The sequence below is a fragment of the Heterocephalus glaber genome, unplaced genomic scaffold, assembly GCF_053883595.1.
Source record: "Heterocephalus glaber isolate CG9 unplaced genomic scaffold, H.glaber_assembly_v1.0 deba00001498, whole genome shotgun sequence".
Classification (NCBI taxonomy): domain Eukaryota; kingdom Metazoa; phylum Chordata; class Mammalia; order Rodentia; family Bathyergidae; genus Heterocephalus; species Heterocephalus glaber.
In genome coordinates this window covers 3,992,769-4,016,851 of record NW_028258321.1, presented here as the reverse complement: position 1 = coordinate 4,016,851, position 24,083 = coordinate 3,992,769, and the positions used below count along the sequence as shown (strand labels likewise).

General features: G+C 50.8%; 1 protein-coding gene across 1 annotated transcript in view; it reads left to right on the top strand.

Annotated features, from left to right (window-relative positions):
* Nucleotides 1–24,083, top strand: part of Sorcs3 (sortilin related VPS10 domain containing receptor 3) — a 568,351-nt gene that overhangs the window by 152,440 nt on the left and 391,828 nt on the right. Inside the window, exon 2 of the mRNA XM_004866511.3 lies at nt 16,705–16,772. Within this exon, the coding sequence (XP_004866568.2) occupies nt 16,705–16,772 (68 nt within the window). The remainder of the gene's footprint in view (nt 1–16,704; nt 16,773–24,083) is intronic.

Below are 24,083 nucleotides of genomic sequence, written 5' to 3'. Positions count from 1 at the left end.
CAGCTGTGGACTAAAAACAGGAGCCAAAATAGGCTATGCCTTCTAGGTGCCGAGGAAAGTTCTACGACCTGCTGACTTCTAGTCCAGCTCCATTATTATTATTGTAGTAGTTGGGCTTCTCTAAAGGAACAAAATCAGTAGGAAATACAGGTGTACTTATGCAAGGAGATTGACTAGGCAGGCTCCCAGGATCAGAGACTGAAGAGTCCACAGGGCTTCCTGTGGCATCCGAGGGGCCATCTGCACACTGGACAGCCAGAGGATCTGGAAGCTGCCCAGAAGCTGCGGACCAAGAGGGACCGAGGACGCAGTGCCTGTTGAAGGCCCACGGCCTGGAAGCCCCCAGGGTGGCCACCAGTGCACGTCTGCAGCAGAAGAGAAATTAGAAACCAGGGTCCACAGGCAGTGATGAAGACTGGCGCTCCCCCAAGTGGGAACGCTTCTTTTTCTTCCCCTTTTTGTTCTGCCCAGGCTACAGGCCTGTGGGTTGGTGCCACCCGCGCTCCGCCCGAGGTGGGTCTTCCCTCTCAGTGTTCTCGCTCCGCGTCAGTCATGCACGGACACCCACGGCTTCCGTCACCTGCTAGGTGGTTCTCACCGAAGTCAAGTTGGCACATCATGCTCGGTGATCACAACCATTAGCTAGAATTTCTTAGTCCCATAAATATTTACTTCTTAACAGAGGTTTATAAGCATGTCGTATGTATCAGACAAGGTTCTGTCTGTTTGTTGGGGTACACAGCTTGCTCTGAGGGATCGCCACATGTGATGAGAACAAAAAACATTGATCTTTCAGTGCAAGAGGACATTTTAATAGGATGCATTGAGGGTCATAGAAAAACAGTAGCAAAAACATCTGGAGGAATCAGGGCAGGCCTTGTGGAAAAAGTAATTTTGATTGACAACTTAAAGGAAGGGAGAAACTTTTTAAAGGTAACTGGGACATGAATAATCTGAAAGAAGAAAGACAATTGATTGGCTGGTTTGATAGCTTCAGGCCTGGCTGCATCCAGCAGTTCACCAAATAGCATCAAGGACTTGGATTCCTCTAGTGTCTCCACCGGTGTGTGTGGTGCTGGCTGCATTCTCGGGGTCCACGTTGTGTTGCATCAGACTCGCCCGTTATCGTGTTGCCTGGAGCCGTCTGTCACAGTGATCTCTCCAGTTTTCAAGGGGAGGATGTGGGCTGATTCAGAGCCAGATGCTGAGAGATGCGCTGAGCCACGGTGGAGCGACGAGTGCTGATGGACAAGGCTCCCCTGCTGGGCGGCACCTGAGCCGGTGTGTCCAGAGCGGTGACTTGCTTGTTGGCTGGCAGAGGACGTGCACAGGTTCCTGGTGTCCGAGGGCAGGGATCTGTTGGTTCCTCCACACAGGTCTGTAAGGCCAGGGACCACTGAGTGGGCCCAGGCTGTCTGCTGGTGCCCCCCTCTGTGGAGTGCCTGGCATTTGCCACCTCCAGGCCTCCTCTAGATGCCCTCGAATCATGGTCAAGTGCGGCTTCAGGGCCCCCTGTGCCCACCCGGGTGGATCAGACTCATTGCTCTGCAAAGCCATTTCTCTGATTTTCCCCTGTGTTTTCTGTTCCATCCTGGGCAGGAGGAGCCTTTGTATCCTGGGAATGGAAGGGTCCCTGATGACCTGCGTTTGGCAGTCAGTGCTCTTGGTGTAGACACGACATGCAGTCAGCGTGTGCAGACTTGCCTGCTCATCCCTGGATGAGAGTTCGTGGGGAGAAGAAAGTGTGTGTGGCCTCTCCGCTCCTGCGGCAGAGCCGAATGTGTCATAGATGCTCAGTACAAGGTTGTTTGAGTGAAATAACCCGGACTGAAGGCTCCTTAGTCCAGCTTGAGTGAAAGCAGGGCTGAGAGCTCAGGCCACAGGTCTAGCATGAGGACCAAACCCCTCTGTCCTCCTGTCCTGCCCTATGGCTAGCTCCTGTGCGCATCGTGCTCCTTAGAGCTGGTAGCTGATCTGTGCTGAGTCCGTTTCCGTATCTGACAATCCAGGCCTTGGGTCGGAGGCCTTCACTCTCCGCACACCTTGTCTGGTTCCGTCACAGAGGAAGATGGAGTCAACAGGTGGGAAACACTGGTGCGTCTCCTCCCTCTTGTCCTTGCCAGGTTTCCCTGGCCTGGGCTCTCTTTCTGTAGCTGAGATACGTGAGGGACTTTTTCTACAGAGATATATTTCTCGGGGTGGTGGCCATAGATTCTTAGGAAAAGGAAGGACAAGGAGATATGAGCAAGTGTGTGCTGGTGAATCAATACAAGTAAATTATGTGTTCTTTGTTGTTTCTTCCTGGGCTGCACCAGAGAGGGCTCTTTAATCATCACCATTGGTGCCTGGAGCTTTCCCTCCATCCTAAGGAGTTACACGGAGGCAGAGGCCGGGCCTGTGTTATTTTAGGCAATCCAGATAATCTTCTGCAGGCGTCCTAGCCAGGCTGCTAGAGGGATGCTGGCCTCTGCCAAAGACTGGTGGGGAGTCATTCTTCTCAGGCCCTGGCATGGCCTTGATTACACTCTAAATTTTTCTCCCTGGAACGTCTGGGATTTATAGTCCCTTTCCTGGTTGAATGGATGGCTCTTCTGTGGGGTACATTGCAGTCCTCTGGGAGTTTTGACCAAGCCCTCGTCTGAGAGCTTGCGCAGACTGCAATGTACCCCACCCCTCCATCAGTGGGGTGGCCCCTCATCTACTTCATCTTGGCATGTGGCTGTCCTGGCCCAGTTCTCTGCCATTCTGGGTTGAAACGTAGCCCACAGCCAAGGCTGGGAGAACCTGGACTCTGGGCAAGGCGAGATCCGGGCTGAGAGTTTGTGAAAGGAACTGAAGATGTGGCCATGCCAAGAAATGTTTATCCAAGGAAGAAGATGTCAGAAGTTCAGGCAGTTGTATAATCAGTCCCTGAGCCAGATGGGCTAGAGCAGGGGGAGGGAGGGGGAGGGGAGGGGCAGCGCCAGGACTAGGGCAGGTTTCTAGCAAAGGGAGGAGGTGCAGGTTGAGCGGAATAAATTGGAAGTCCACACAGCCGACCTCGGAATGGAATGAGGGTGGTAGGGCAGAGACTGAGCAGCCCTCCTCTGTCTGCCAGAGGTGGGTTTCAAGCCCACTCATGGGATTACCATGAATCACTGACTTTCTGGAGACCTCGGAGGCATCTTCTCTCCTTTCTGTGATTCTTGTCTGCAGTTTTTAGTAGTTACCTTCACAGGGTTGGTTTTCCCTCCCTTCTTTCCCTTCCTGTTGCTGCTACCTCAACTCAGATCTCTTACCTCTTATGTCTTCGTTCATCGCTTACCCCCGATTTTCATCTTTGCCAGCGTACCCTTCATCCTCCAGGCAGCCACTGCTTAGGCGCATTAGACTTCTCTGTGCTGTTTGCTGAGTGGAGCTGACACTCTTTCCCTGGTGGGGCAGGTAGAATGGTGGCCTCCAAAGATATCCATGTCCTGGTCCCTGGGACGTGTGGATATATTAGGATCCCATGAGGGTATGAAAATGATCACCGGAGTTTAAGATAAAGCAATTGTGCTGAATGGTTGGGCTAGGCTCAGTGTCATCACAAATGTCTTTACATAGGGAAGAGGGAGGCAGAAGTCCAATCAGAAGATGTCCTGAGAGAAGGACTCAACGAGCGGAAGTGGGAGTAGAAGACAGGAGGGGACCCGGAGCGGGGTTGGTGCCGCCTGCCTCCCGAAGCTGTGGTTCTGCCTAGAGCCTGCAGACGAAATGTAGGAACGAAGTTCTCCGCTTAGTGCTGGTGAAGCCCATTTTGGACTTTGGATCCCGAGAGCTGTAAGATGGGACCCTTGTGCTGTGCTAAGTGTGTGGTTATTGGTTACAGCAGTGTATGAACCCTCAGCACCGATGTTTGGCTCCAGTTTGCTCCCTCTCCCCTCGCCGCTGGAAGCTCTGTCTCTGTGGAGCCCCTGCCAGCCCTGGACCACAGCAGGCAACTTACAGTCCCGTTCTTGTTCTCATGCTGCTTCCTTGTCCTGAAAAGCCCTGTCCTCCTTCACCTGTGAAGATGAGCTCCTCAAACAGCAAGCATCTCTCACAGAAATCTTCATGCAGGGCAATCTTGGCCTCTTCCCAGTGAAGAAGTCACTGGCTGCATCTTATGTCAGCCCTACAGGGCTCCCACGAGGCTCCGCTGAACCTTGGGTGCAGGTCTCCCACTGAGTGTAGGTCACGCTAGTGCCCATCCCCCTTGTAGGAGGCTGTGCAAGACCTCATTTCCTCTCTCACGCCGACCATGCCTGAGATCAGGAGCTTCGTGTCTCCCACCCCTGCATCCTCCCAAGTGCTGGGCACTGCGCATTGCCCACAGAGAGACTGTAGTAATTCGCAGGATTGAATGGGAGACAGGTTGTGGTCAATGCCAGATCACAGAGTGGGTAAAAGTCATTTCCAGCCGGGTGTCTGCAGGGTATCCATGAGCTGCAGGGCCCCGTGGCAGGTGTAATAGCGAATAAAACCAGCGTGTGTTTGCCGCGAGCCATCTCAGGGTCCAGGCAAGTCCCGCCTTGGTCTTACCTGTGTGTCTCAGCTTAGTGACGGCTTCCATCCAGGGAACTGCTCATTCCCTCAAGATCCACTGGGGTTCAGAGCAGAGCATGTTTGGCTCTGCCCAGGAAGGAGCAGGAGAGGAAGGAGAGGGCTGCCTGCAGGTGGGGCCCACAGAGGCAGCCCCTGAAATGAGCCACGTGGCGGGACCGCACACCAGGCCTCCTGGGCTTGGTTGGAGGCACTGTGATCTTCCGTCGCAGGCTGTCAGTGAGGTCCCCACGGTGAGCCCACTGCAGGCGGAGTCCAGGCTTCCGTCTCTGCTTCGTGAGAGGCCTGGCTGGGATGCTGGCTGGGATGCTTTGTCTTTTGCTAGCTCCAAGTTGTCATCACCAAAGAAGTGGCACGCCCATTCTAGGGAGGGGGCATCTTCCTACCTGCGCTGCCTGCAGATGTATGCTGTGTACACGGTGCGTGCGGAGGGCTCGCTATGTGCCTGACTGCCGGCACTCTTAGCACCTCGCCACAGCAGGCCAGTGGAGAAAGGGCTGTTGGTGTCTTCAGAAGGAGGCCACCGAGGCTCAGAAGGCCCCGCTGGCCTAAGGTCAGAGCCACAGAATCAGTGGCAGAGCCCGGATTCTACACCGATGCTCCATTTAAAGCGTTTGCTCTTTGGGCGAAGAAGAAACGCGCTGCTGTATTTTCTTTTCTACCGACTGTTGTCTCTGGAAGCTTGACGCAGGCGGCGATGGTGCCACCGTTTTGTCTTCCTCTGCTCAGCTCTGTTTCTGCCCCCGGCTTCCTCCTCAGGGTGCTGTTGGAGGGTGCGGTGATGAGCTGAGTCCTTGCCCCTGGTACTCCTTGGGGCACAGTAGCCCTGGTGCTGGTGGCATCACCCTGGAGCGGAGACTCTGGCGGGGAATTCTGGGGTTATTTTGCTCTGCCCCTCTTTCGTCAGACAGCAGGTGATTCAAGTCATGTCTGAGAGAGGGCTGTCTCTCACTTTCAAAGTCCCTTGGGGGAACGAGAGTGAATGGATTTTTAATTCATTTTTAATGGCCTGTTACACAAAGTTAGAACAACCCCCTACTATTCAGCCATTTTTTTTAACTAGCTCCTTGCTTCAACAACCTCACTTCCTTAATCTGTCACCTGCCTTTTTTTCAAGTACCAAATTCTGCAAAGTACTTTCATAGCAGTGGTCTGATTTTTTTTTTTTAATCTTAAATTCTTCTATTGGTACATTGTAGGTATACAACACAATTCCATTTCTCATTGGGAACTTGTACCTTTACATGATGCATCTTGGTTCTTACTTTTTCCCCATTCCTAGTGGTCTGTTTCTTTTGTTTTTAGTTTTTTTGGCACTGGGGATCGAACTCGGGACCTTAGGCTTGCGAGGCAGGTGGTGGATGCAGTGGTCTGTTTTGAGCGTGACTAACGCTTATTTGTTTCTCGCCCCTTCCTTGGATCATGGAGGAGCGGAGAAGCCTGGTGCTGAGTCCTTCCCTCCCTGGCCGGGTGGCGGTGACAGTTTTGTCATCCGGGTAGCATGGAGGTGGTGTGGACCCCTCACCATGCTTACGCCTGTTTTCTGTGAGATGCAGAGCGCCAGGTGCGGGGGCCACCTAGGAAGCGCCTGACAGTGCTGCTGCGCCCTTCCGTATCTGCTCTCCTTTTGTCTGAGCCTCCCTCATCTGCCCAGTCATGCTTTCTGCTAGGGATGTAGTGTTTGCCTTGGCTCCTATTCCACCCGGTAGGGTGTGAGCCCTGTTCCTCTCCACAGGTCCCAAGAGAATGCCACTGCCATGTTTCACTGTCTTCCCTCCCTGACCGCGCACCCCTGGCTCTTCCTCTGTCCTGAAGACAACTCTTTACTGAATAACTTGCTCTTACATTTAATTTTATGCATTAGACCATGTTTGCAGTACAGAAGGATTCCATTTGGGGTGGAAGCCCCTGGAGACTCTGGCAGGAGTCAGGACTTCACCTCTGTTTTAGAGGAGTTGTTCTGGTGCTGAAGTCGAAGGTGGTGGGAACCAGGAATTAAGTGTGAGTGACTTCGGAGGCCACTGACATCATCTTGGTGCAAACCCCGATGGTCCACTCGCTATCCTGCTGCGCGTGAGCATTTCACAAGGCTGGTCACTCCCTCTGCCTTGAAATGCTCTCTTCCCTTGGCTTCCAGAGCCCACACTCACCTCAGTTTCCCTGGATTTCACAGCTTGTGATGGGTCAGCCAGGGTCTCTGACTCTAGATGTTTCTGAAAGCAGAGATTCAGTGCAGGAACTGATTACAAGGTGCTAGACAGGCTGGAGGGGCAAGGCAGAGAACGGTGAAAAGGGGCCTCTACACACCTCTCATGGGAGGCGAGGAAGCTGGGCTGGAGGCAGGCCTCCCCCCCAGGACCCCCACCCCAGGTTCCTGCTGTGTGTGCTGAGCCTCCGGAGCAGACCCGGGAGACCGCTGCCGTCTCCACCAGCTCTGGGGCTGCTCTGTGCTTCTCCGCCGTCCACCCCAGGCCCCTCCACTGCAGAATCAGCCTGGATGCAGCCCACAGGAGAGTCAGGAGAGCAGTTCCAGGGCCCCGTTCCCGACCCCCGAGGGCAGGACTGTGCACAGAGTACAGAGAACGGCTGATCCCTGTGGGCACTGCGAGTGTCCCCCTCTGCCCTTCCCCTTGTAGCTGACACTGTGACTCCGTCTAATGTGGGCCAAGGGGCTGTTAGCGAGGGTGCTTTACTCTCTTCTGAGAAACTGATGCATAACGGCCCTGCCCTGGATGACACTAACTACTTTTGCTCCCCTGTCACAGTCCCGTGTAGACCTTCTCTGTCCTAAACTACTTGTGAAGTTGATCACCTCTGACATTCTTTATTGAAAATAAAAGGCACAGTGAGAGGAGGAGAAAAGAGGATAAATGATGGGCATGGCCTTTCTTTTCCTACCCCTCCCTTTATCTCCATCAGGTCATCATGTCTGTTTAGACTGTCTGTCTCCTTAGCTACTCTTCACCTGTCAGTCAGTCAGTCCTTCAGCCAGTCATCTCGATCTGTCTGTCAGCCTCTGCTTAAGTACATGAACACATGACCCGAGCAAGGTAGATATGCGCAGTTGGTACAGTGTTCATGGCTGGCACTAGCCATGAGGCCAGCTTGCTGTCTTCCTCAGCTGCTCACCTTACATTTCCTGTGGCCTTAGGAAGCACTCGAGCTGTTGAGTTCTTTACCTGGCAGTGTGATAGCACAGCCGCAGAGGCATCATAACAGCAGGAGGCTTCAAATACCACCCTCCGACCTTGCCGCATAGTAGCATCTCCTCCCCTTGAGGACAGGACACATAGCCTGACAGTCAGGGGCCCCTCTGTACCTGTTGGTGTACGAACAGCTTAGAACACTGACACTAGCTGCAGATGTCTTGTCTCCTGGTGACAAAGTTCCCCTTGGAAGCCAAGACTGCTCCATCCACAGAGTCCGCGCTGTGAGGACGTGAAAATGGTCCGTGATGGCCAACTCCTGGGTGTGACATGGAGGGCAGCAGCCCTGCGGGTGGCCCTGGGTCGTCAGAGCTTTGTACTTTGACGTATGCAGGACACATTTACATCCTGGAGGACAGCACAAGGACGTGGGCTCCCAGCTAGTGCGGTCACGGATTCTTCAAAGGCCCACTCAGCATTTCATCAGGCCAGCTGCTTCTGGCCGTCGGGCTCATCGGTGAGCCAGTGACATGCCCACAGCCACGGTCACTGTGTGCTACACACACACACACGTACACACACACACGCACACAATGAGCTCCTCCTGGGGAGTGAGGGGCACAGTGACAGCGGAGAAGGCGTCCTGAAGGGGAGAGCCTTTGTTTCCAACGGAATCGCTGCAGGCAGGGAAAGCAAGGCCCATGCTGAGAAAAGGCTCCCTCTGCATGGACCCCGGGAGGGTGCAGTGTAACCAGCCCGCCACCAGGTGTGACAGCGAGGCGCGGCGGGTTCCCCAGGCTTGTTGTTGGCACGCAGCAGCAGCGATGTTCTCCTCATTGGCCCGGACGGGTGGTGCACACCGAGCCCGGGCAAAGCTGCAAGGGCTGCTTGGCACAGGGGCGGGGAGGGGGCCGATTGTGGTGAGCGTCAGCACGGGACAGACGCGCAGTGCGCCAACGTGCGAGTCCACACCGGCTGCCTTCCTCCCGAACGCCCCGGCCTTCCATTCTCGTGCGTCTGCCCCGTCCACACTCGGGCTCTCGGGCCCGACATCGTGCCTCGTGTCTTCACTGCTGTGCAGTCGTGACAGCCGGACTCCTGCGTGACCGTTCTAGCCCAGATTGGCTTCTTGACCTCCACTCTCCTGATCCAGCTCCCGCTTTGGTGGCTCCACTGCAGCGTCTCTCAGCGTCTCCACGTAACGTGCTGAGCTGCCCTTGCAAGCTGCCCTCCAGAGCATCTTCTCCTTGGGTCTTCCTCCCATAAATGGCAACTCTGCTCCACCCGGGCCGATGCCGAGGGTCGCCCCCGGCTATTCCTTCCTTCCTGGCCATTCCTTGCCCCCCCCCCCCCCCCCCGCCGTTGTCCTTGAATCCTCTTGGTTTGGTCCGCAGTCAGATTTAGACCCTGTGGCCTGGGCACCCCGTATTTCACCCAGTTGATCAGAGTCCTCCCAATTCACTTTCATCCCTTTGCTGCCTTCCTCGACATAGCTGCCGTGTACATTTCCTGATGACTTCCCTTGTCACTCAGAGTTGCAGTGCTTGTCGAGGCCAGACGAGATCTACACCTCCCGGTCGGTCTGTCGCTCTCTGCCTTTGCTCACCTCTAGCTCTGTCAGCCTTCTTGATGTCCCTTGACCGTGCCCAGCACCCTCCTGCCCCAGGACCTTTGGATTGCCTGCTTCTTCGGCCATCGTGCTCATCACCCAGAGCCACTCAAGCCCACCCTCACTGCACACAGGCGGGTTTTGAAGGCCAGTTTCCCACCGACACCTTTCCCGACCCGGGCTCCCTCTGTGCTTCTGCAGCCTCCACTCCCGCGGGCCGCCTTTTAATATCAGCTCTTTCTCTTTCCCTACATGCTTATGTTTTGTTCCCCCAGGCACTGACCAACATCTGACCACTGCCATTTACCTGCATCTTTAATTGGTTTATCTCCTTGCTAGAACATAAACTCCAGGACTGTAAAGAAGGTAGTTTGTTTTCTTCACTCCCCAGTGCACAGCATTTATCAGAAAAAAAGCTCTCCATACACATTGGCTTGGTGAGAGAATGGAACCTGGCAGTTTCAAGGACTGTGACATAGTTCACAAAACTCAGAGTTTGTCTTGCTCTGTGTGGACGAGGAAGGAGTCTGGGGTCATGTGTTCAGTCTTGAGCCACAGAGTCAAAGATGTACCCTTCAACAGCCGGGAAGAGAGGTTAACAGGTTTCTGAAACTTCGTGCGTCATATACTGATGAAGATGGTATCTCTTGAGCTAATTTTTTCCTTGCCTCCCAAATAGAGTATAAATTCACAGTGGAGAGGGACACGAAGTGGGTGCTTGGGCAGCCTTGTGCTGTGGATCCACTGGGCCGAGGATTATAAATGCTCACTTCCTACTCCAGTGGGTGGAGGCTCTCCTTGGTGGGAGGAGGGTGCGGGGATTCACAACACTGCTGAGGCTTCGTGTGTGTGCTTTCAGCACTCCCTGCATGTATGTTTAGCACCTTGTTTGCATTATCCTTAGCTACTCTTGGTAGGAAAAGCCATTTGCCTCTTCCAAATGTCAGGGGGCAAAGAACTTTCAGGTTGAGTCAGGAACGTGTGGTATAGTTCCCTTCGCTTTTGGTCATCTAGTTCCTAGGCCATGACGTGAGAGTTCTTTAGCTCGAAGCCTCGAAACATAGAGAAAAGACAGGGAGACAGAAATGCTAATTACCCCAGAGGATCAGTATACTTGTGTTGAAATATCATGTTGTGCTCTGTAAACATGCACAACCAAGTATCACATACTAATCAGCGAAACAGAAGGAAACGGGGGAGGGAGGCAGAATGAGAAGGAGAGCTGCAGGACGATGCGCAGAGAGCCTCATGGGGTTAAAGGCACCAAGATTTCAGGAAGGTTTAATGAACCAAAGTAATTTTCCTTCAGAGTAAAATTTTACCGGCATTAACAGGTCCTCACTTCACTGAATGAGCTCTCAGGCAGGCCAGGCCAGCGTGTGCCAGCGATTTATGAATTTTCCGACCACACATTATCCTTTCAGAGGACAGGAATCCCCCAGGGCCTCCTGCTTGGCTTCCCAAACTTTGTGGAGCAGCCAGGAGAGCACCTGGCACTGATGTTCGGCTTCCTGTGTTGCACCGGAATGGACCGGTATAGTTTAGGAGGTTGGCAACTCTGGAATCGAATCCTCTCCCCACCAAATAAGAGTAACTGGGACGCTCGTAAGCTGAGGAAACTTGTCATACAATGTTCCAACATGCACTGTGCACCTTTCACAGCAGTGGCTTCCCTTACTGGACTTGAATCCATAACGCCTTGGGAAGCACGGGAAGTGTGTCCTGGTCTCTGTCAGGGCGCTGGGAGCCAGGCCGTCTGATGGCTCCAGGTGCTCTGCTCTCCCCACACCTCCGTGCCAGCCCCGTCCAGGAGGAGAAGGCTGGGACGCGGAAACTGGGGAGTGAGACGCGGGCACCTGCAGGAGGATTCCGTGGCGAAGTAGACACCGAGCCTGCTGATCTGGGAGCTTTGCTCCTAGAGGGCAGGAAGTGGAAATCCCCTCCCACCAGGCGCCAGCGTCCCGCCTGCCTGGAGTTGGGCTCTTTAGTCCAGGTAGGGCCACACGGCAGGCAGGGAGGCAGCAGGTAAGGAGGACTGCACGCTTCGTGGTGACAAGAACCTTTCTCTTCTGGTCGCTTTGTCACCCAGAATCTACTGTGCCTGGCCTAGGGCAGGGAGAGGTGAAAGAGAGAAGGGCCGATAGGAGGCAGAGCATAAAGGCATTCGTTGCCTGCCGGCCGTGTGTGTCTGTGGCTGGCTTGAGCGCCGGGGAGGGAGGACCCAAGACGCCTAGGGAAAAGGAGAGCGGAGGTGGATGGCGGTCAACAGAGAGCAGCAGCTGATTTCATAGGAGGCCGTCATGTCCTTCAGTGCACCTCGCTCCGTGGCAAGTCCCTAATGCTGTACGTGTTCATGTGGAGCATGAAACAGCCCCTTACTGTCCTCGCCTCCCTCGGCCAGCAGTGTGGGTGTCTGCAGTGGAGCACACCAGCTCTTCCCGCGTCCTCCTGTGCCTGCTCCACAGCTCGGCTCCAGGTCAGCACCCAGCCTGTGCCTGCTTCTCCCCTCCAGGGCCTAGGCAGCTCTGCCTCGGGGCTGTTGCTTGCCCCAGAAGCAGTCTTCTCCCCTTGCTCTGCCACTGCCAGTTTGAAAAGAAAGAAAGAGACACAGGGCAGCTGAGCAGGCCTCGCCTCAGGATATCCAGCTTCTTGCCACGGCTTCCCCTGGGTTATGAACACTTCGCCGATCACCCTCTCTGGACTTAATTGCTTCCTCTTCTCAACTCTTACAGCACATCATCCATAGCTCTCTCATGCATTCAGCATCTCATCCCCTTTTTATCATCGTGCATTTATAATTCACCCAAAGGACCTTGTGTAATACCTGCCACGCATGAGCTTTGCGCTCGACATTGGGGATGCAGAGTTGAATGAGTCCTGGTTTCTGACCTCAGAGAGGTCATAGTCACCCAAAGAGGACAAGCACTCGGTAGGGTCATCTTAGTCTGATACAAGGTATCTGCCACGAATAACTACAGAGTTCCTGTAGAGACATCGGGCACCACTTTGAAATAATGTTCTGTACGCTTCTATCAATATTTCCATGAATACACATGCGCTTTTCTGGCTACATCTAGATGCACACACTCATATGTATACACATGGACTTTGCTCCTGTGTGTGCGTGTGTGGATATGGCTGGTGAGAAAGGAGACGTGCTATTTACTCATGAATTATTCCAGTTTGTTTTCACTTCTCCAGCTGGCGAAGCTCCTCCAGGCTTGTGGTCAGGTTGAAGAGCTGCTTGTTTCACAAAGCTTATTTGACAAACTTGGATCTCCTAACAGTTTGCTGCTTTTCTCGCCACATATCTCTGTTTCCTTCTTGAAGAACAAAGGAAGCCGCAATTATCTCCTGCCTTGAGCTCTGGGTCTGTCTGATTCCTGGAGTTTAGTGTTGAATACTTGTGGAATTCGTGACTGAATGATAAACTCCTTGAAGGCAAGGGCATAGCAGTCCCTGTCCATGTTCCTGCCCGTTACTCCACACAAGCCCACAGAAGCCCTGGCTGCACGGAGGAGCATTGCGCAGGAGCAGAACTAGCATGGCTGAAGCAGATGAGCCTGGGGACGCTGGCTCCGTCCCTTGCTGGTTGGTTGCCCCATAATACCTGCTGGGTCTCAAAGGTTTTTCAGGAGGATGTGATCACCCAGTGTAGCATTTAGCACATAGTAGGTCTTCAATCAATGTTTGGTTTTTGCTTTTCCTTATTTGAATTTGCCTGCCACTCTCATCCTGGGGCATCAGCTGCAGGGGAGTCGAGCCAGGCTCTGATCTGGGACCAGGCCCCCTGTCCCTCGCCGTGCCTGCCACCCCACTCCCTGGTGTTCGGGGCACACCCACACCCGCTCTTTCTGATCTGGCTACTTGCCTGGCAGCCTGGGCCTTGCTAGGTGGGTATACTGTGTCTGGTTTCAGTTTTCTTCCCTGCTAATTCCTTCCTCCCTGGTAGCCTTTGGAAGGCTGGGAGTGGTGAGAGAGGCCAGGGACTGGCAGGCTTTCTTTTGCTCTTGGTTTTGTTTGCTCAGTACAGAGTATCTTAAGCCTAAAAGTTACTTTATCATCTCTTCATGGCTCTATTAACGTCCTTGTGTGCTTGCTCCAGGGGAAAAGAAACCTCCGCCCTGCCCTACTGCTCAGCATTGACCTTTCCTTGGGGCCTTGATGGTGTGACTTTGGGAGGCCCCTCCTTGTGCCCCTCCTCTGCCTGCTCTCTGTATCAGGTTACAGTCGATTTAAACATGAGTGCTTGGCTAGATCTGGATCTTACCATGGTACAGCTGGTGGCATCAGCATGGCATAGGAGCGAGGCAGGAATGATGGAGTCTTTTCTACATGTGCTCCTCTGGTTGCCGCAGGAAGACTTCCAGGCCTGCCTGAGCCCACCAAGTCAGACTTGCAGTGGGAGGCCACTGACTGGCTCCAGCTTTACTCACGGCAAGGCAAGAGCGCTGCCCTGGGTTGCTCGGTCAAGTCCAGACAGTGAGGATACCATGGGTCCTGCCCTCAGTCTGGGGCTCTGTTTCATTTCCTCATCTTTAACACGAGGACATTAGACTCGCTGTTTCCATCTCCTGCCGTATCTGTGAGTTACCAGATAGGGTATCGCTGTCTTCCATTGGCCCAAAGGGGATTATTCTGTAAAATAATGTATTCGGTGCGCTGAGCTTGTCAGTGAAGAGGACGGAGGTGCCAAATGACACCCTGGGGTCGTTCAGAACCTGGGTGAGAAGGCATCTCATGTAACTTCCAGAAGCTGCTGAGATGGTGGCCGATGAAGTGGTTGTTTATATGACTCAGTTTTAAACAAATTAGGAGGGAGAAAGAAAGAGGAGAAACTGGAGGAGAGAAAGCTAACGGTTGGGCTAGTCTCAGGGGGCTTCCTGCAGCAGGTGGGCTTTGGACTGTTTCCTAGTGAACAGGAGGCAGGGAAAGGATGGCACAGGCAGGAGACAACTGTACGCACAGAAGAAAGCAGAGTGAGCTGGGCAAACTCACAGGACCTTGAGACATTCAGATCGCTTAAAGCTGAGGACAGCCTTTTGGAAACTGGACAGATGCTGGGGGGAGAGTGCTAGGCCAGACCATGGGGGGCCTCCACTGCCAGTCTCCAGTCTGGATCACATCCCCCAGCGGGAGGAGCCTTAGAGTTTCTGACCAAGAAAGTGCACGGATCAGTCATGAGGGCAGAAATCATACTCACCGAGGTCTGGAGCCATATGTTAGTCTGCATTCTCCAACAAGGAGACATCCAGGTGTCTGAGAAACTCGCTACGAAAAATGCCTGCAAGAGCAAAGGGGGAAGGAACTGGAGAGATTAGGATGCTGCTCAGCTGAGATCCAGGCATGACTCCCAGTGAGGGAGAGAGGGAAGCACGAAGGGAGAACAGGAAGGGAAGGGAGGGAGGGAAGCAGGAAGGTGGGAAGGAGAAGAAACAGAGGGAGGGAGGAAGAGAAGGAGGGTTCTTTAAGTTTGGGTGAGAAGAACTTTCCAGATCCAGTTGTTAATTAGAAGCTGTCACCTGAAGTGGAACTCTTACCCTCAGCATCTCTGCTTTCTGCCTAGGCTTTGTGCTTTTTTGGAGCTCGAGGTCCTGAAGTGATCTGACTTGCTCCTGGGGAGCCCTCTGTGGGCATTGCCACTCATTCCTAACAGGATTGAACTTATTTCTCCCAGAATTGGGGGTGGTTTGCACATGAATACCTTGCCTTGTACCTGGTGACTCTGTAGATAAAAGAAGTTCAAATGAAGTGATGGTTCTGTTGCATGTGTGTGTGTGCACGCACACGTGTGTGGGTCTGTGTGTGTATGAGTTAAACAGTATATCTCATGTGCCACTAGTGTTCCGGAGGACATGGATAAGTCTCTGGACTTTAACAAGGAGGAAACCAGCAACAAGTGGGAGAGTCAGTCGTTAATGTAGTAATGCCACAGGTGCCTGGGTAGATTCTCCTACCTGCAAATAACCATTCCACTGAGGTTGTTTCCTGTCCACCTGACGCTCCTGTCCCAAGACACAGTCTGGAAGGAAGTCTGAGCCCCCCAGTAATGGCTTTACCAGAAGTTCAGGTCCAGACCAACTTTGTCAAGTTCCCTTTGAACTGTTATGGATCACATTTCTTGCCTTTTAATTTTTTTTTTTTTTTGGTTTACATAGAAGAAATAGAATTGTAGCTGATTGACCCCTAGAGTGCTGGATGAGAATAAATCTCAAACCGAGCATTTTGTTGTTAAAGTGCCATAAAAATGTTCAGTATAATGGTTATTTTCTTTAATCTTTAATGGATAACTAGAATGGGAAAGTCTAATCTTGGTACCAGAAATTCATTATCTTGGAAAGAGTTTAATGGCTGCTATGTAAATGAAATGGAGAAAGTTAAATTGTGGAATCAGGAGGAGCTGAGAAAAGTGAAATGAGTTATGCATTAAATTTAGATAAACACAGTTATGTTAACTGGATCATCAGGAGTGCAGACAAGCGATGTGTGGATGTCTGTTACCCACCTGCTTTTGATTAAAATTGATTCAGGTGCAGGTACTTAGTATTCTTGGAGCTAGGAGGTTGTGCCTAAGCCGCTGTCCGCCTACATCGTACATGAGGGGTAGGCAGGGCAGTGTCTGATATAGGGGTCCCCCAGCTGGTGAGATGGGAAGGGCGTGAGACCAGACCGACCAGCCCCAGACCAGCTCAGAGTGCCACTGACTCGATTCTGGGCGAGGGAGGTACAGCTCTCCGACACGTGCTGCTTCCTTCTTGGTTTCTTGACTCTACCTGGAACACAGTGAAGTCCAGTGACCTGCGTATTGCATGGTGGGAGAAAATGCCGCGTGACCCATGGCCGATGGCATCAGAGGATGTTGGGGACTGAACCAACTTCCATTCAAGTATTTATGGCTGCGAAGAAGGCCCTACTTCTGGAAACACAAAATCTCTTTGAACCCCTTCTGTAGGCAGGAAGAAGTAGGCCTTGATCCTTCTTACCTGTTTTGGATCCAATTCTGAACATCACAGTCATCTCGAGATCAAAGGCAAGGCCATCCTCTGATCTCGGGGTGGCCGTGGTGAGCAATGCCAGCTGGCCTGGGCCTGACTGTGAGAGAGGTTGGATGTGGAGAAACAACTGTCCATACCCAGTTCATTCCTGTTGGTGCGTTTTATTTCAGATGCAAAGAACTGTCAGGATTCAAATAAATGCTGCTAGTTATAGGGATGCATTAAATTAATAATTTCCCCCTGCTTGATCCTATAATACCCCTCAATTCACTGGATAAATACTAAGCCCTCCTCTGGGTGATATGAGATGCACTGTGCGCTGCTGTACAAACTAAAGTAAGCTTCCTCTCTCCCCTGCCCCTCTCCTCTGCCCTCCTCCCACCCCCTGCAGGTCATACTGATCCTGACGAAGCTGTACGACTTCAACCTGGGGAGCGTGACGGAGAGCTCTCTATGGAGGTAAGTGGGTTAGAGATTCTCAGTCCCTGCCGGCCTGCTCTGGAGAAGCACAGGCCAAGCGACCGGGAAGCCAGTTTCTGACCGAGTAGAAGATCCACTCCTAGAAGCCCCTGTACAGCCCCAGGTGGAACTTAGCTCCCAGCCCGTGAGTGAGCTCCTTCTGCGGTCTCTTGGTGTCTCGTTCTTGGAGAAGGCAGGTTCTGGTCAGAGAGCTCAGAGGGCATCTGCCCAATGAGTCAAGACATTGCCAAGGGTCTGCTGCTGTTGCAGGGACTCTTGCTGCGGTCCCAAGGCCTTTGCCTCTAGAAGGCGCCCTGCAAGTCTGCACGATGACTTTCATGGCTTCTAGGACTTCAGCCTTCCTGACATAAAATCATAAAAAGTTGTACTTTTACTACTGTACTGGTAGAAAGACAAATATCTTAATATGTAGTAAAATACTTTTTTCATTCTAAAAGTTTATTCTTTCCTTTGTATTTTAAAAGAATTTGAAAGGTTCTTGGCCCCTGAAAACATGGTGAGCTTGGCACCCTGCTTTTCTCTGTGCGGAGTCCCCAGGAAGGCTTGTGGGCATGTCGGGGCGCAGCGGCAGGGGAGAGGGATGCACTGGGCCAGCCGGGCTCTGCTGAAGCTGTGACACACGGGCTTCCTGTGGACAGGGCACACACACGTCCACACCCTGTGCTCAGGTCGTTACACACCCAGACAAGCCCACACTCACACACACCGGACAGTACACGTCTCCCCAGCCACGCTGACTTAGTGCTCCTCACCGTGGCAATGGCCCTGGGACTGGGGTTGTGCATTCCTTTCTCCAACACACGTCCACCCTGGGGATGACGCTGTCCTGAAAGGCTGTTTAACTGGCTGCATTCCCACCTCAGGACCATGCTCTAGGGGTTTCCTGGGGTCTTGGCCACAGGGACCTGGGTGTGCTCTGCTGACCTGCTGGTGTGCAGAGGACCTGAGGAGCCTCTCCCACTGGGAACGGGGAGCAGTCATGGCATCTGCTAATGCATAGGGCTGACCTGGTCTGTCGCCCGGGGCCTGCCTCCCTGTGCATGGATGTCTCATACCTCATTTCGCTGCTCATTCAGGACGGGCAGAGGTGTGAGTAAACAGGGTGCTGGGTGCAAACATGATGCTTTCTGCCCACGTGATACTTCTCAGGGAACTGAGTGACAGTTTCAGCTATATCCTGCGTAGTCATCTGCTTGGCCAGATCATGAAACTGTCCTTGTACTAAGCAACAGCTATCCCCGGCACCCCATGTTTCAGAAAAGGGATGGCTACTTCCAGCAAATGCTGGAACGTTTGCCAGGCAAATGCAAGGAACTAAACCCTTAGCCCCAACACCCTGAAGTTTTGGAGGGTGAGCCCTCAGTCACAGTTCGCCATCAGTACCTGGATGCCCTGTCGTCCAGGTGCCAGGATACAGGTGCCAGTTGGAACATCCCAAGACTCTGCCACACTAAGCACTTTCCAAAGCCTCTGTGTCTTCCTTTCCTTGGGAAGCCACATCCTTGCTGCAAGCTGGGTGGTCTCAGACAGCAGATATTTGTACCCTCCCGGTCGGTCCTGGAGGCCAGAAGCCCGAAATCAAGGCGCTGTCAGGGCTGCGCCCCTCTGGAGGCTCCAGGGCAAATCCTCCCTGTCTCTTCCAGCTCCGGGGCTCTTGGCATTCCTTGAAGCTGCATCACTGCCATCTGCCCTTGTCTTCACTTGGGCTCCTCCTCTCTCACAGTGTCACTTGTCATTGGATTTAGGGCCCACCTGGGCTTCGCATTCCACTGCTGGTCTGCGTTTTCCTTCTTAGTACTTATCACCATCTGGCATGCTAAATATTTACTTATTGATTTATTTATTGTCTACCTGCAACCACTAGCATCTAAGCTTTAGTGAGAGGGAGGTTTTGCATGTTAATTCAGAGCTATGCTCTCAGCACGGAGGAGGGAATCTGGCACATCAGAGGTGCTTAATAAATGTTTGTTCAATGAATGAATTAACAGACGCCTTGTTGTAAAGATTAAATAATAAATGCACAAACACTTAGGACAGTAACTCATGTACATACTTCACTGTAATTATTAAGATTATTAGAACCCTGTATGTTTGTGTAGCCTTTTCCTTCCGTTATTGACTTTGTTTTTAAGGATCCATTGCTGCACAGATCTGTGTGAGGGAAATTTGTAGGAGAACAATGGAGTGGATTCCACATACTCTGTGAAGTGGCAGTCTTTGGGGACGAAGGGAGGGAGTTAGGTAGGGAAAGAAAATTATTTAGACAGTTGTCCTTTTGCCAAGTGTGTGGGGATATCATCTTCTACCTGGCTGAACACGCCCTTTACAGGAAAGACTCCCTGAGCTGGGTGTTCGAGTGACGAGTGGTCAGTCCGGGAAGTGGTAAGTAGAAGAGTCCTGCATAGACAGGGTAGCAGTCAGGCAATGCGGCTTTATAGGAGAGAGCCATGTGGGAGGTGAGAGCAGCTGAGTGCAGGACTGGATGGGGGGACCCACGTGGTCCCCAGAAGTTCCCAGAAGGGGCTTTGCAGCCACAGTGGTTGCCAGAGCACAGCTGGGCTGGTCAGCTTTCCCCTTGCTAGGACAAGGTACCTGACACCTGCATCTCAAAGCAGGAGAGTTTTGTTTTGTTTCACAGTTTCAGAGGTCCGCAGTCAACTGGCTCCAGCATAGAGACCTGTGGGGAGGCCTGGCGGGGGGTATGGTGGAGGAAATCTGCTCAGCTTGGAGCAGTTGAGGAGCCGATGAGGCTAGACAGAGTCAGACAGAAAGGGGCCAGGGACCACATAGCATCCCCAAGGTCGGGAGTCACCGCCCACTCTTCCCAGCAAGGCCGCACCTAAGAGCGCAGTCCATGTGGACACCCTGTGGGCTCACCAGGGGCCTGGCCAATGAGCTCAGGGCCCCAGCATCAGTCCCCTCTGCAGGAGTCTCTCGGTTCTCTCAGGCTGACAGCGGAGCTAACCACCACAGCAGTTTACAGGACACAATCCCATGTGCTGTGACTTCCGGGCCATCTGAAAGGCCACTGGGTACTGTAGGCTGTCCCTCTGGATCAGCATCATATATGAATGTGTTGCAGTGTTCTGTGTCAGGAGTGAGTGCCTAGAGAGGCTGAGCTTGGGGATAGCATGTGAATGAGGAAGGAGACTGCTCCGAAACTTTGCAAGGCTTTTCTACCCTGTCAGGGCCTCCCAGGGAGCCTTCTAACTTTTTACTGTCTTCCTCATTCATCTGCTGACGTGCTCTGTCTCCCACTGTCTTTTTCTGTACTGATGATGATATATTTTACAGTTAGAGCCTAGAGCACTGTGATTTTCCTTCCTAATACAGTGGGCTGAGAAAAGAAACTGAATTAAACATGCAGCCTTTTAGCTTCGTGATTTGGCTCTACATGCATAGCCAAGTTGAAATTACATTTGGTGACTCGTCTTCAATTTTCTGTACAATAGAGAAGCCCTGGAGCAGCAGATGTCACGACAAGATGACACCCCTGCCAGGTTGCAGTGTGATATAATTATTTGCCTCACTGGATTAATAATTCAGAGGCCTTCTATTTCTAAATAGGCAAGTCTGTTTAAAAGCGTTAAATCACGCAGTGAGCTCCCTTTCCTTATTAAGCTGTTGTTTCTGGAACTCTTCAGTCCTCTTAACAGTGGTGGCAGCCAAGGTTCTTTCTCCACTCACGCTAGCATGGCTACGCAGTTTGTCACACCTTCTGGTGGCATCCTCCGGTCACGCAATACAGGCCGTGTAGGATTTCAGGTTTGGGGGTTATTGAGGTGGGACTGACTTTTCTTCAGGACCCAGAGCTTCCCCTGAGTTAGCTGGGTGATAAGGCTGAGAATGAGAGCTCTCCCTGGGCTCGATCTGAGACCCCTCCCACAGTGTCAGGTCCTCCTAGTTGGAAACTACCCTTGAGAGAGACACCCTTCTCTTCCTGTCTCCTCCACTGCCACCGAAGGTGAGCCATTGTCCTGTGGTGCACAGCACAGGCTGTGTCTTGCTCCTTTCTGTCCAGACTGCGTGGGGATGTGCATTGTTGTACACATGCATGGGTGCGTGTCACCCTGCCTGGTTTAGTGACATTCATGCTCCTTGAGTAGGGAAGTAGAAACTTGGATAAGACTTATTAATCTGCTGCTTGTGGGTGACTTTAGTGCTGAAGACAAGGCATGGCCAGGATTTATGTTTCTGATGGGCAAATCACTTCTTGGATTCTGTTCTCTGTATATTAGATATTAGCACTTAGGGTAATAAGCAAGCACATTACCTTTCTCTCTCAAAAAGTCTAAAGTGGCACCCACCTGTGACCAGCAAGATGGTGAGGACCCCTCAGCATGCCCACCAGCAAACAGCTTAGCCACGCGGGCACCTGCCCCCCACCACCTCTGGCCTTCTGGCTGTGCCACTACCTGGTTCCACACTGCAGAGGCACAGCGGGGCATAAAGGACATAAAGGCCATTGTCCTGAGCTACAGAAGTGAACAACAGAGAGAGGCCCTCTCTCAGGCTACTTGATGAAAACTGAAGCCCACTGGAAAAGTGAAGAGAATCTCTGCAATAAAGGCACACCAGACCACTGTTCTTGGTAAGTTGGAGGGATCATCACCTCCCATTGGAACCTGGACTATCTTCATGGGAAAGACAGCTGGAACCTGCAGTACAGCCTTGCAGAGTTCAACTCTGCAGGAGGACAGGAAGCTCAACTTGGGACTTGCAGCCAGAAATCTGCCTGAATCTCATGGTCCTGTGACTGGCTTGCTGAGACTCATTGACTTATATCTGCACACTGCTGCCCATGTTGTCTATTGTGACAGCAGAGACATACCCTGAAGGAAGCCCTTCATTTTTATCTTTTATTTGTTATTTTCAAAATTATTACTAGTATTTTTTTGCTTAATTTTAATTTTAATTTTTTTCTACTCTTTTCAAATTTTTATTTTAATCTTTTTTCTCCTCTCTCTCTCTCTCTCTCTCTCTCTCTCTCTCTCTCTCTCTCTCTCTCTCTCTCTCTCTCTCTCTCTCTCTGTCTCACTCTCTCCCTTGTTGTCCCACATTGTTCTTCATCTCAGTGTTCCTGTTCTGGCCCTAATTCATATTTCTTCTTTATTTTTCCTTCTCTTGTCTGTGTCCTCTGGCCTCACTGCTAACCTTCCCCTATCCTTCTACCTGCCTATCCCTCCCTCCCCAACACCTAACTCCCCATCCCAAAGGGTAAAGTTGCTATATTGAAGAGGTTATTCACTATAAACATATGTTGGGTTAGTCCTTGATTTTGATTTAATTCACACAGTTAAAGGTGATAGATTAATAACTACCACAAATTGTCATTTTCTGAGATGTACTTGATGCTATGGTGTTGCTGATTGTATCATTTGGACTAAGGTGTTGTGCTTGGTCTAATCAGTTGTCCTTCCTGGTATAATGAAAATGAGATACCCACAGAGCCATTAGAAACTCAAAACCTAAAGACCAGCTATATCTGGAAGATATCTCTGAGAAGCAGTCATTCCATAAGGGTTCTAATTACAAGCAACAAAGATACTTACAGTAAGCAACTTCGAAGTATCAACCCAGGAATTAAACCAAGGACAATACCAAAAACAAAAATGAGAAGACATTTAAGCAAGGCACAAACTCAGACTTCCACCCCACAAAAGGCAAATTCTGGGGGAAATGAGATGGGAAAGTCTGATAATCAACAACATGGAAACCTTGAACTGATAGTGCAGGAAGTAATAAAACAGATGAATGAGGCTCTAGAAAAATTCAAAGAAACTAAATCTCTCAGAGAAATAATCTCCCAGATAACTACAGAGATGGTCAGCAGAATGAAAGACATGATTAGAGGCTCTAGAACAGAAATAGATTTAAAAAAAAAAAGACCTCAGAAACATGCTGAAAGCCATGAATGCCCAGCATAAGAAAGAAATGGAATCCATGAAACAGATACAAACAGATATCCAGGAGATTAAAAACTCCATTGAAAGTATGCACAGCAGATTAAAGGAATGTGAAGATAGAATATCAGATATAGAAGACAGGATTGTGGTTAATGACCATGAAAACAGAGATTTCTTCAAAATATTAAGGGATCATGAGAAATCCAGCAGCTGCTAGATGATGCAAAGAAGAATAACATAAGACTAATAGGAGTCCATGAAAAAAACAAGAGAAAGTACAATTGACATAAAAAACTGTTCACAGAAGTAATAGTAGAAAATTTCTCAGACAGAGGTAGAGAATTGAACTTATAGATAAGGGAGGCATATAGAACTCCAACTAGCCATGATAAAAAACATCTACACCTAGACATATAATAGTCAAGATCCCAGAAACCCTACAGAAGAACAAAATCCTATAAGCAGTTAGAGAAAAGAAACAAATCACCTACAAAGGAAAGCCCATGAGAATCACAGTAGACTTCTCAACACAAACCCTCAAGTCAAGGAGAGCCTAGAGTGAAGTATTTCAAGCCCTAAAAGGAAATAACTTTCAACCTAGACTGTTGTATCCTGCAAAATTATCTTTCAAAATCGATGGGGGAAATTAGATACTTCCACAACAAAGATCACCAGAGAAACTTCATGAACACCAAACCAGCACTCCAAACAATTCTAAACTATATCCTAGAAAAAGACAATGAAGGTCACAACTCCATGAGCCCCAACAGAGGGAAGCCACCAGGCAAGGTAAGAAACTAAAGGGATTAAAAAAAAAAAAAAAGAAACTAAAGGAAAAGGAGGAAAAATAAGAAATAAAAGAGTCAACAACAGTAAAACATTATGACAAGGATGAGTCACTATCTTATCAATTATAACCATCAATATTAATGGCCTTAATTCACCAATCAAAGGAAACAGACTGGGAGAATAGATTAAGAAGCAGAATCCAACAGTATGCTGTATACAAGAAACACACCTAGCTGAAAAAGCAGTTCATAGACTGAAAGTAAAAGGATAGAAAACAGTTCTCCATGCCACAGGAACCCAGAAAAAAGCTGGGGTAGTAATCTTACTTGCAGACAAAGTAGATTTCAAACCAAAACTAATTAAGAGAGACAAAGATGGTCACTACATCCTTGTGAAGGGAACAGTCCAAGAGGAAGAGATGACAATCATAAATATATATGCACCAAATACGAATGCCCACAACTATACAAAACAAATATTAATGGACATGAAAAACCAAATAAGCACTAATATAATTGTTGTGGGGGACTTCAATATGAACTATCACAAATAGATCATCTAGAGAAAAAATTAATGAAATTCTGGAACTGAACCA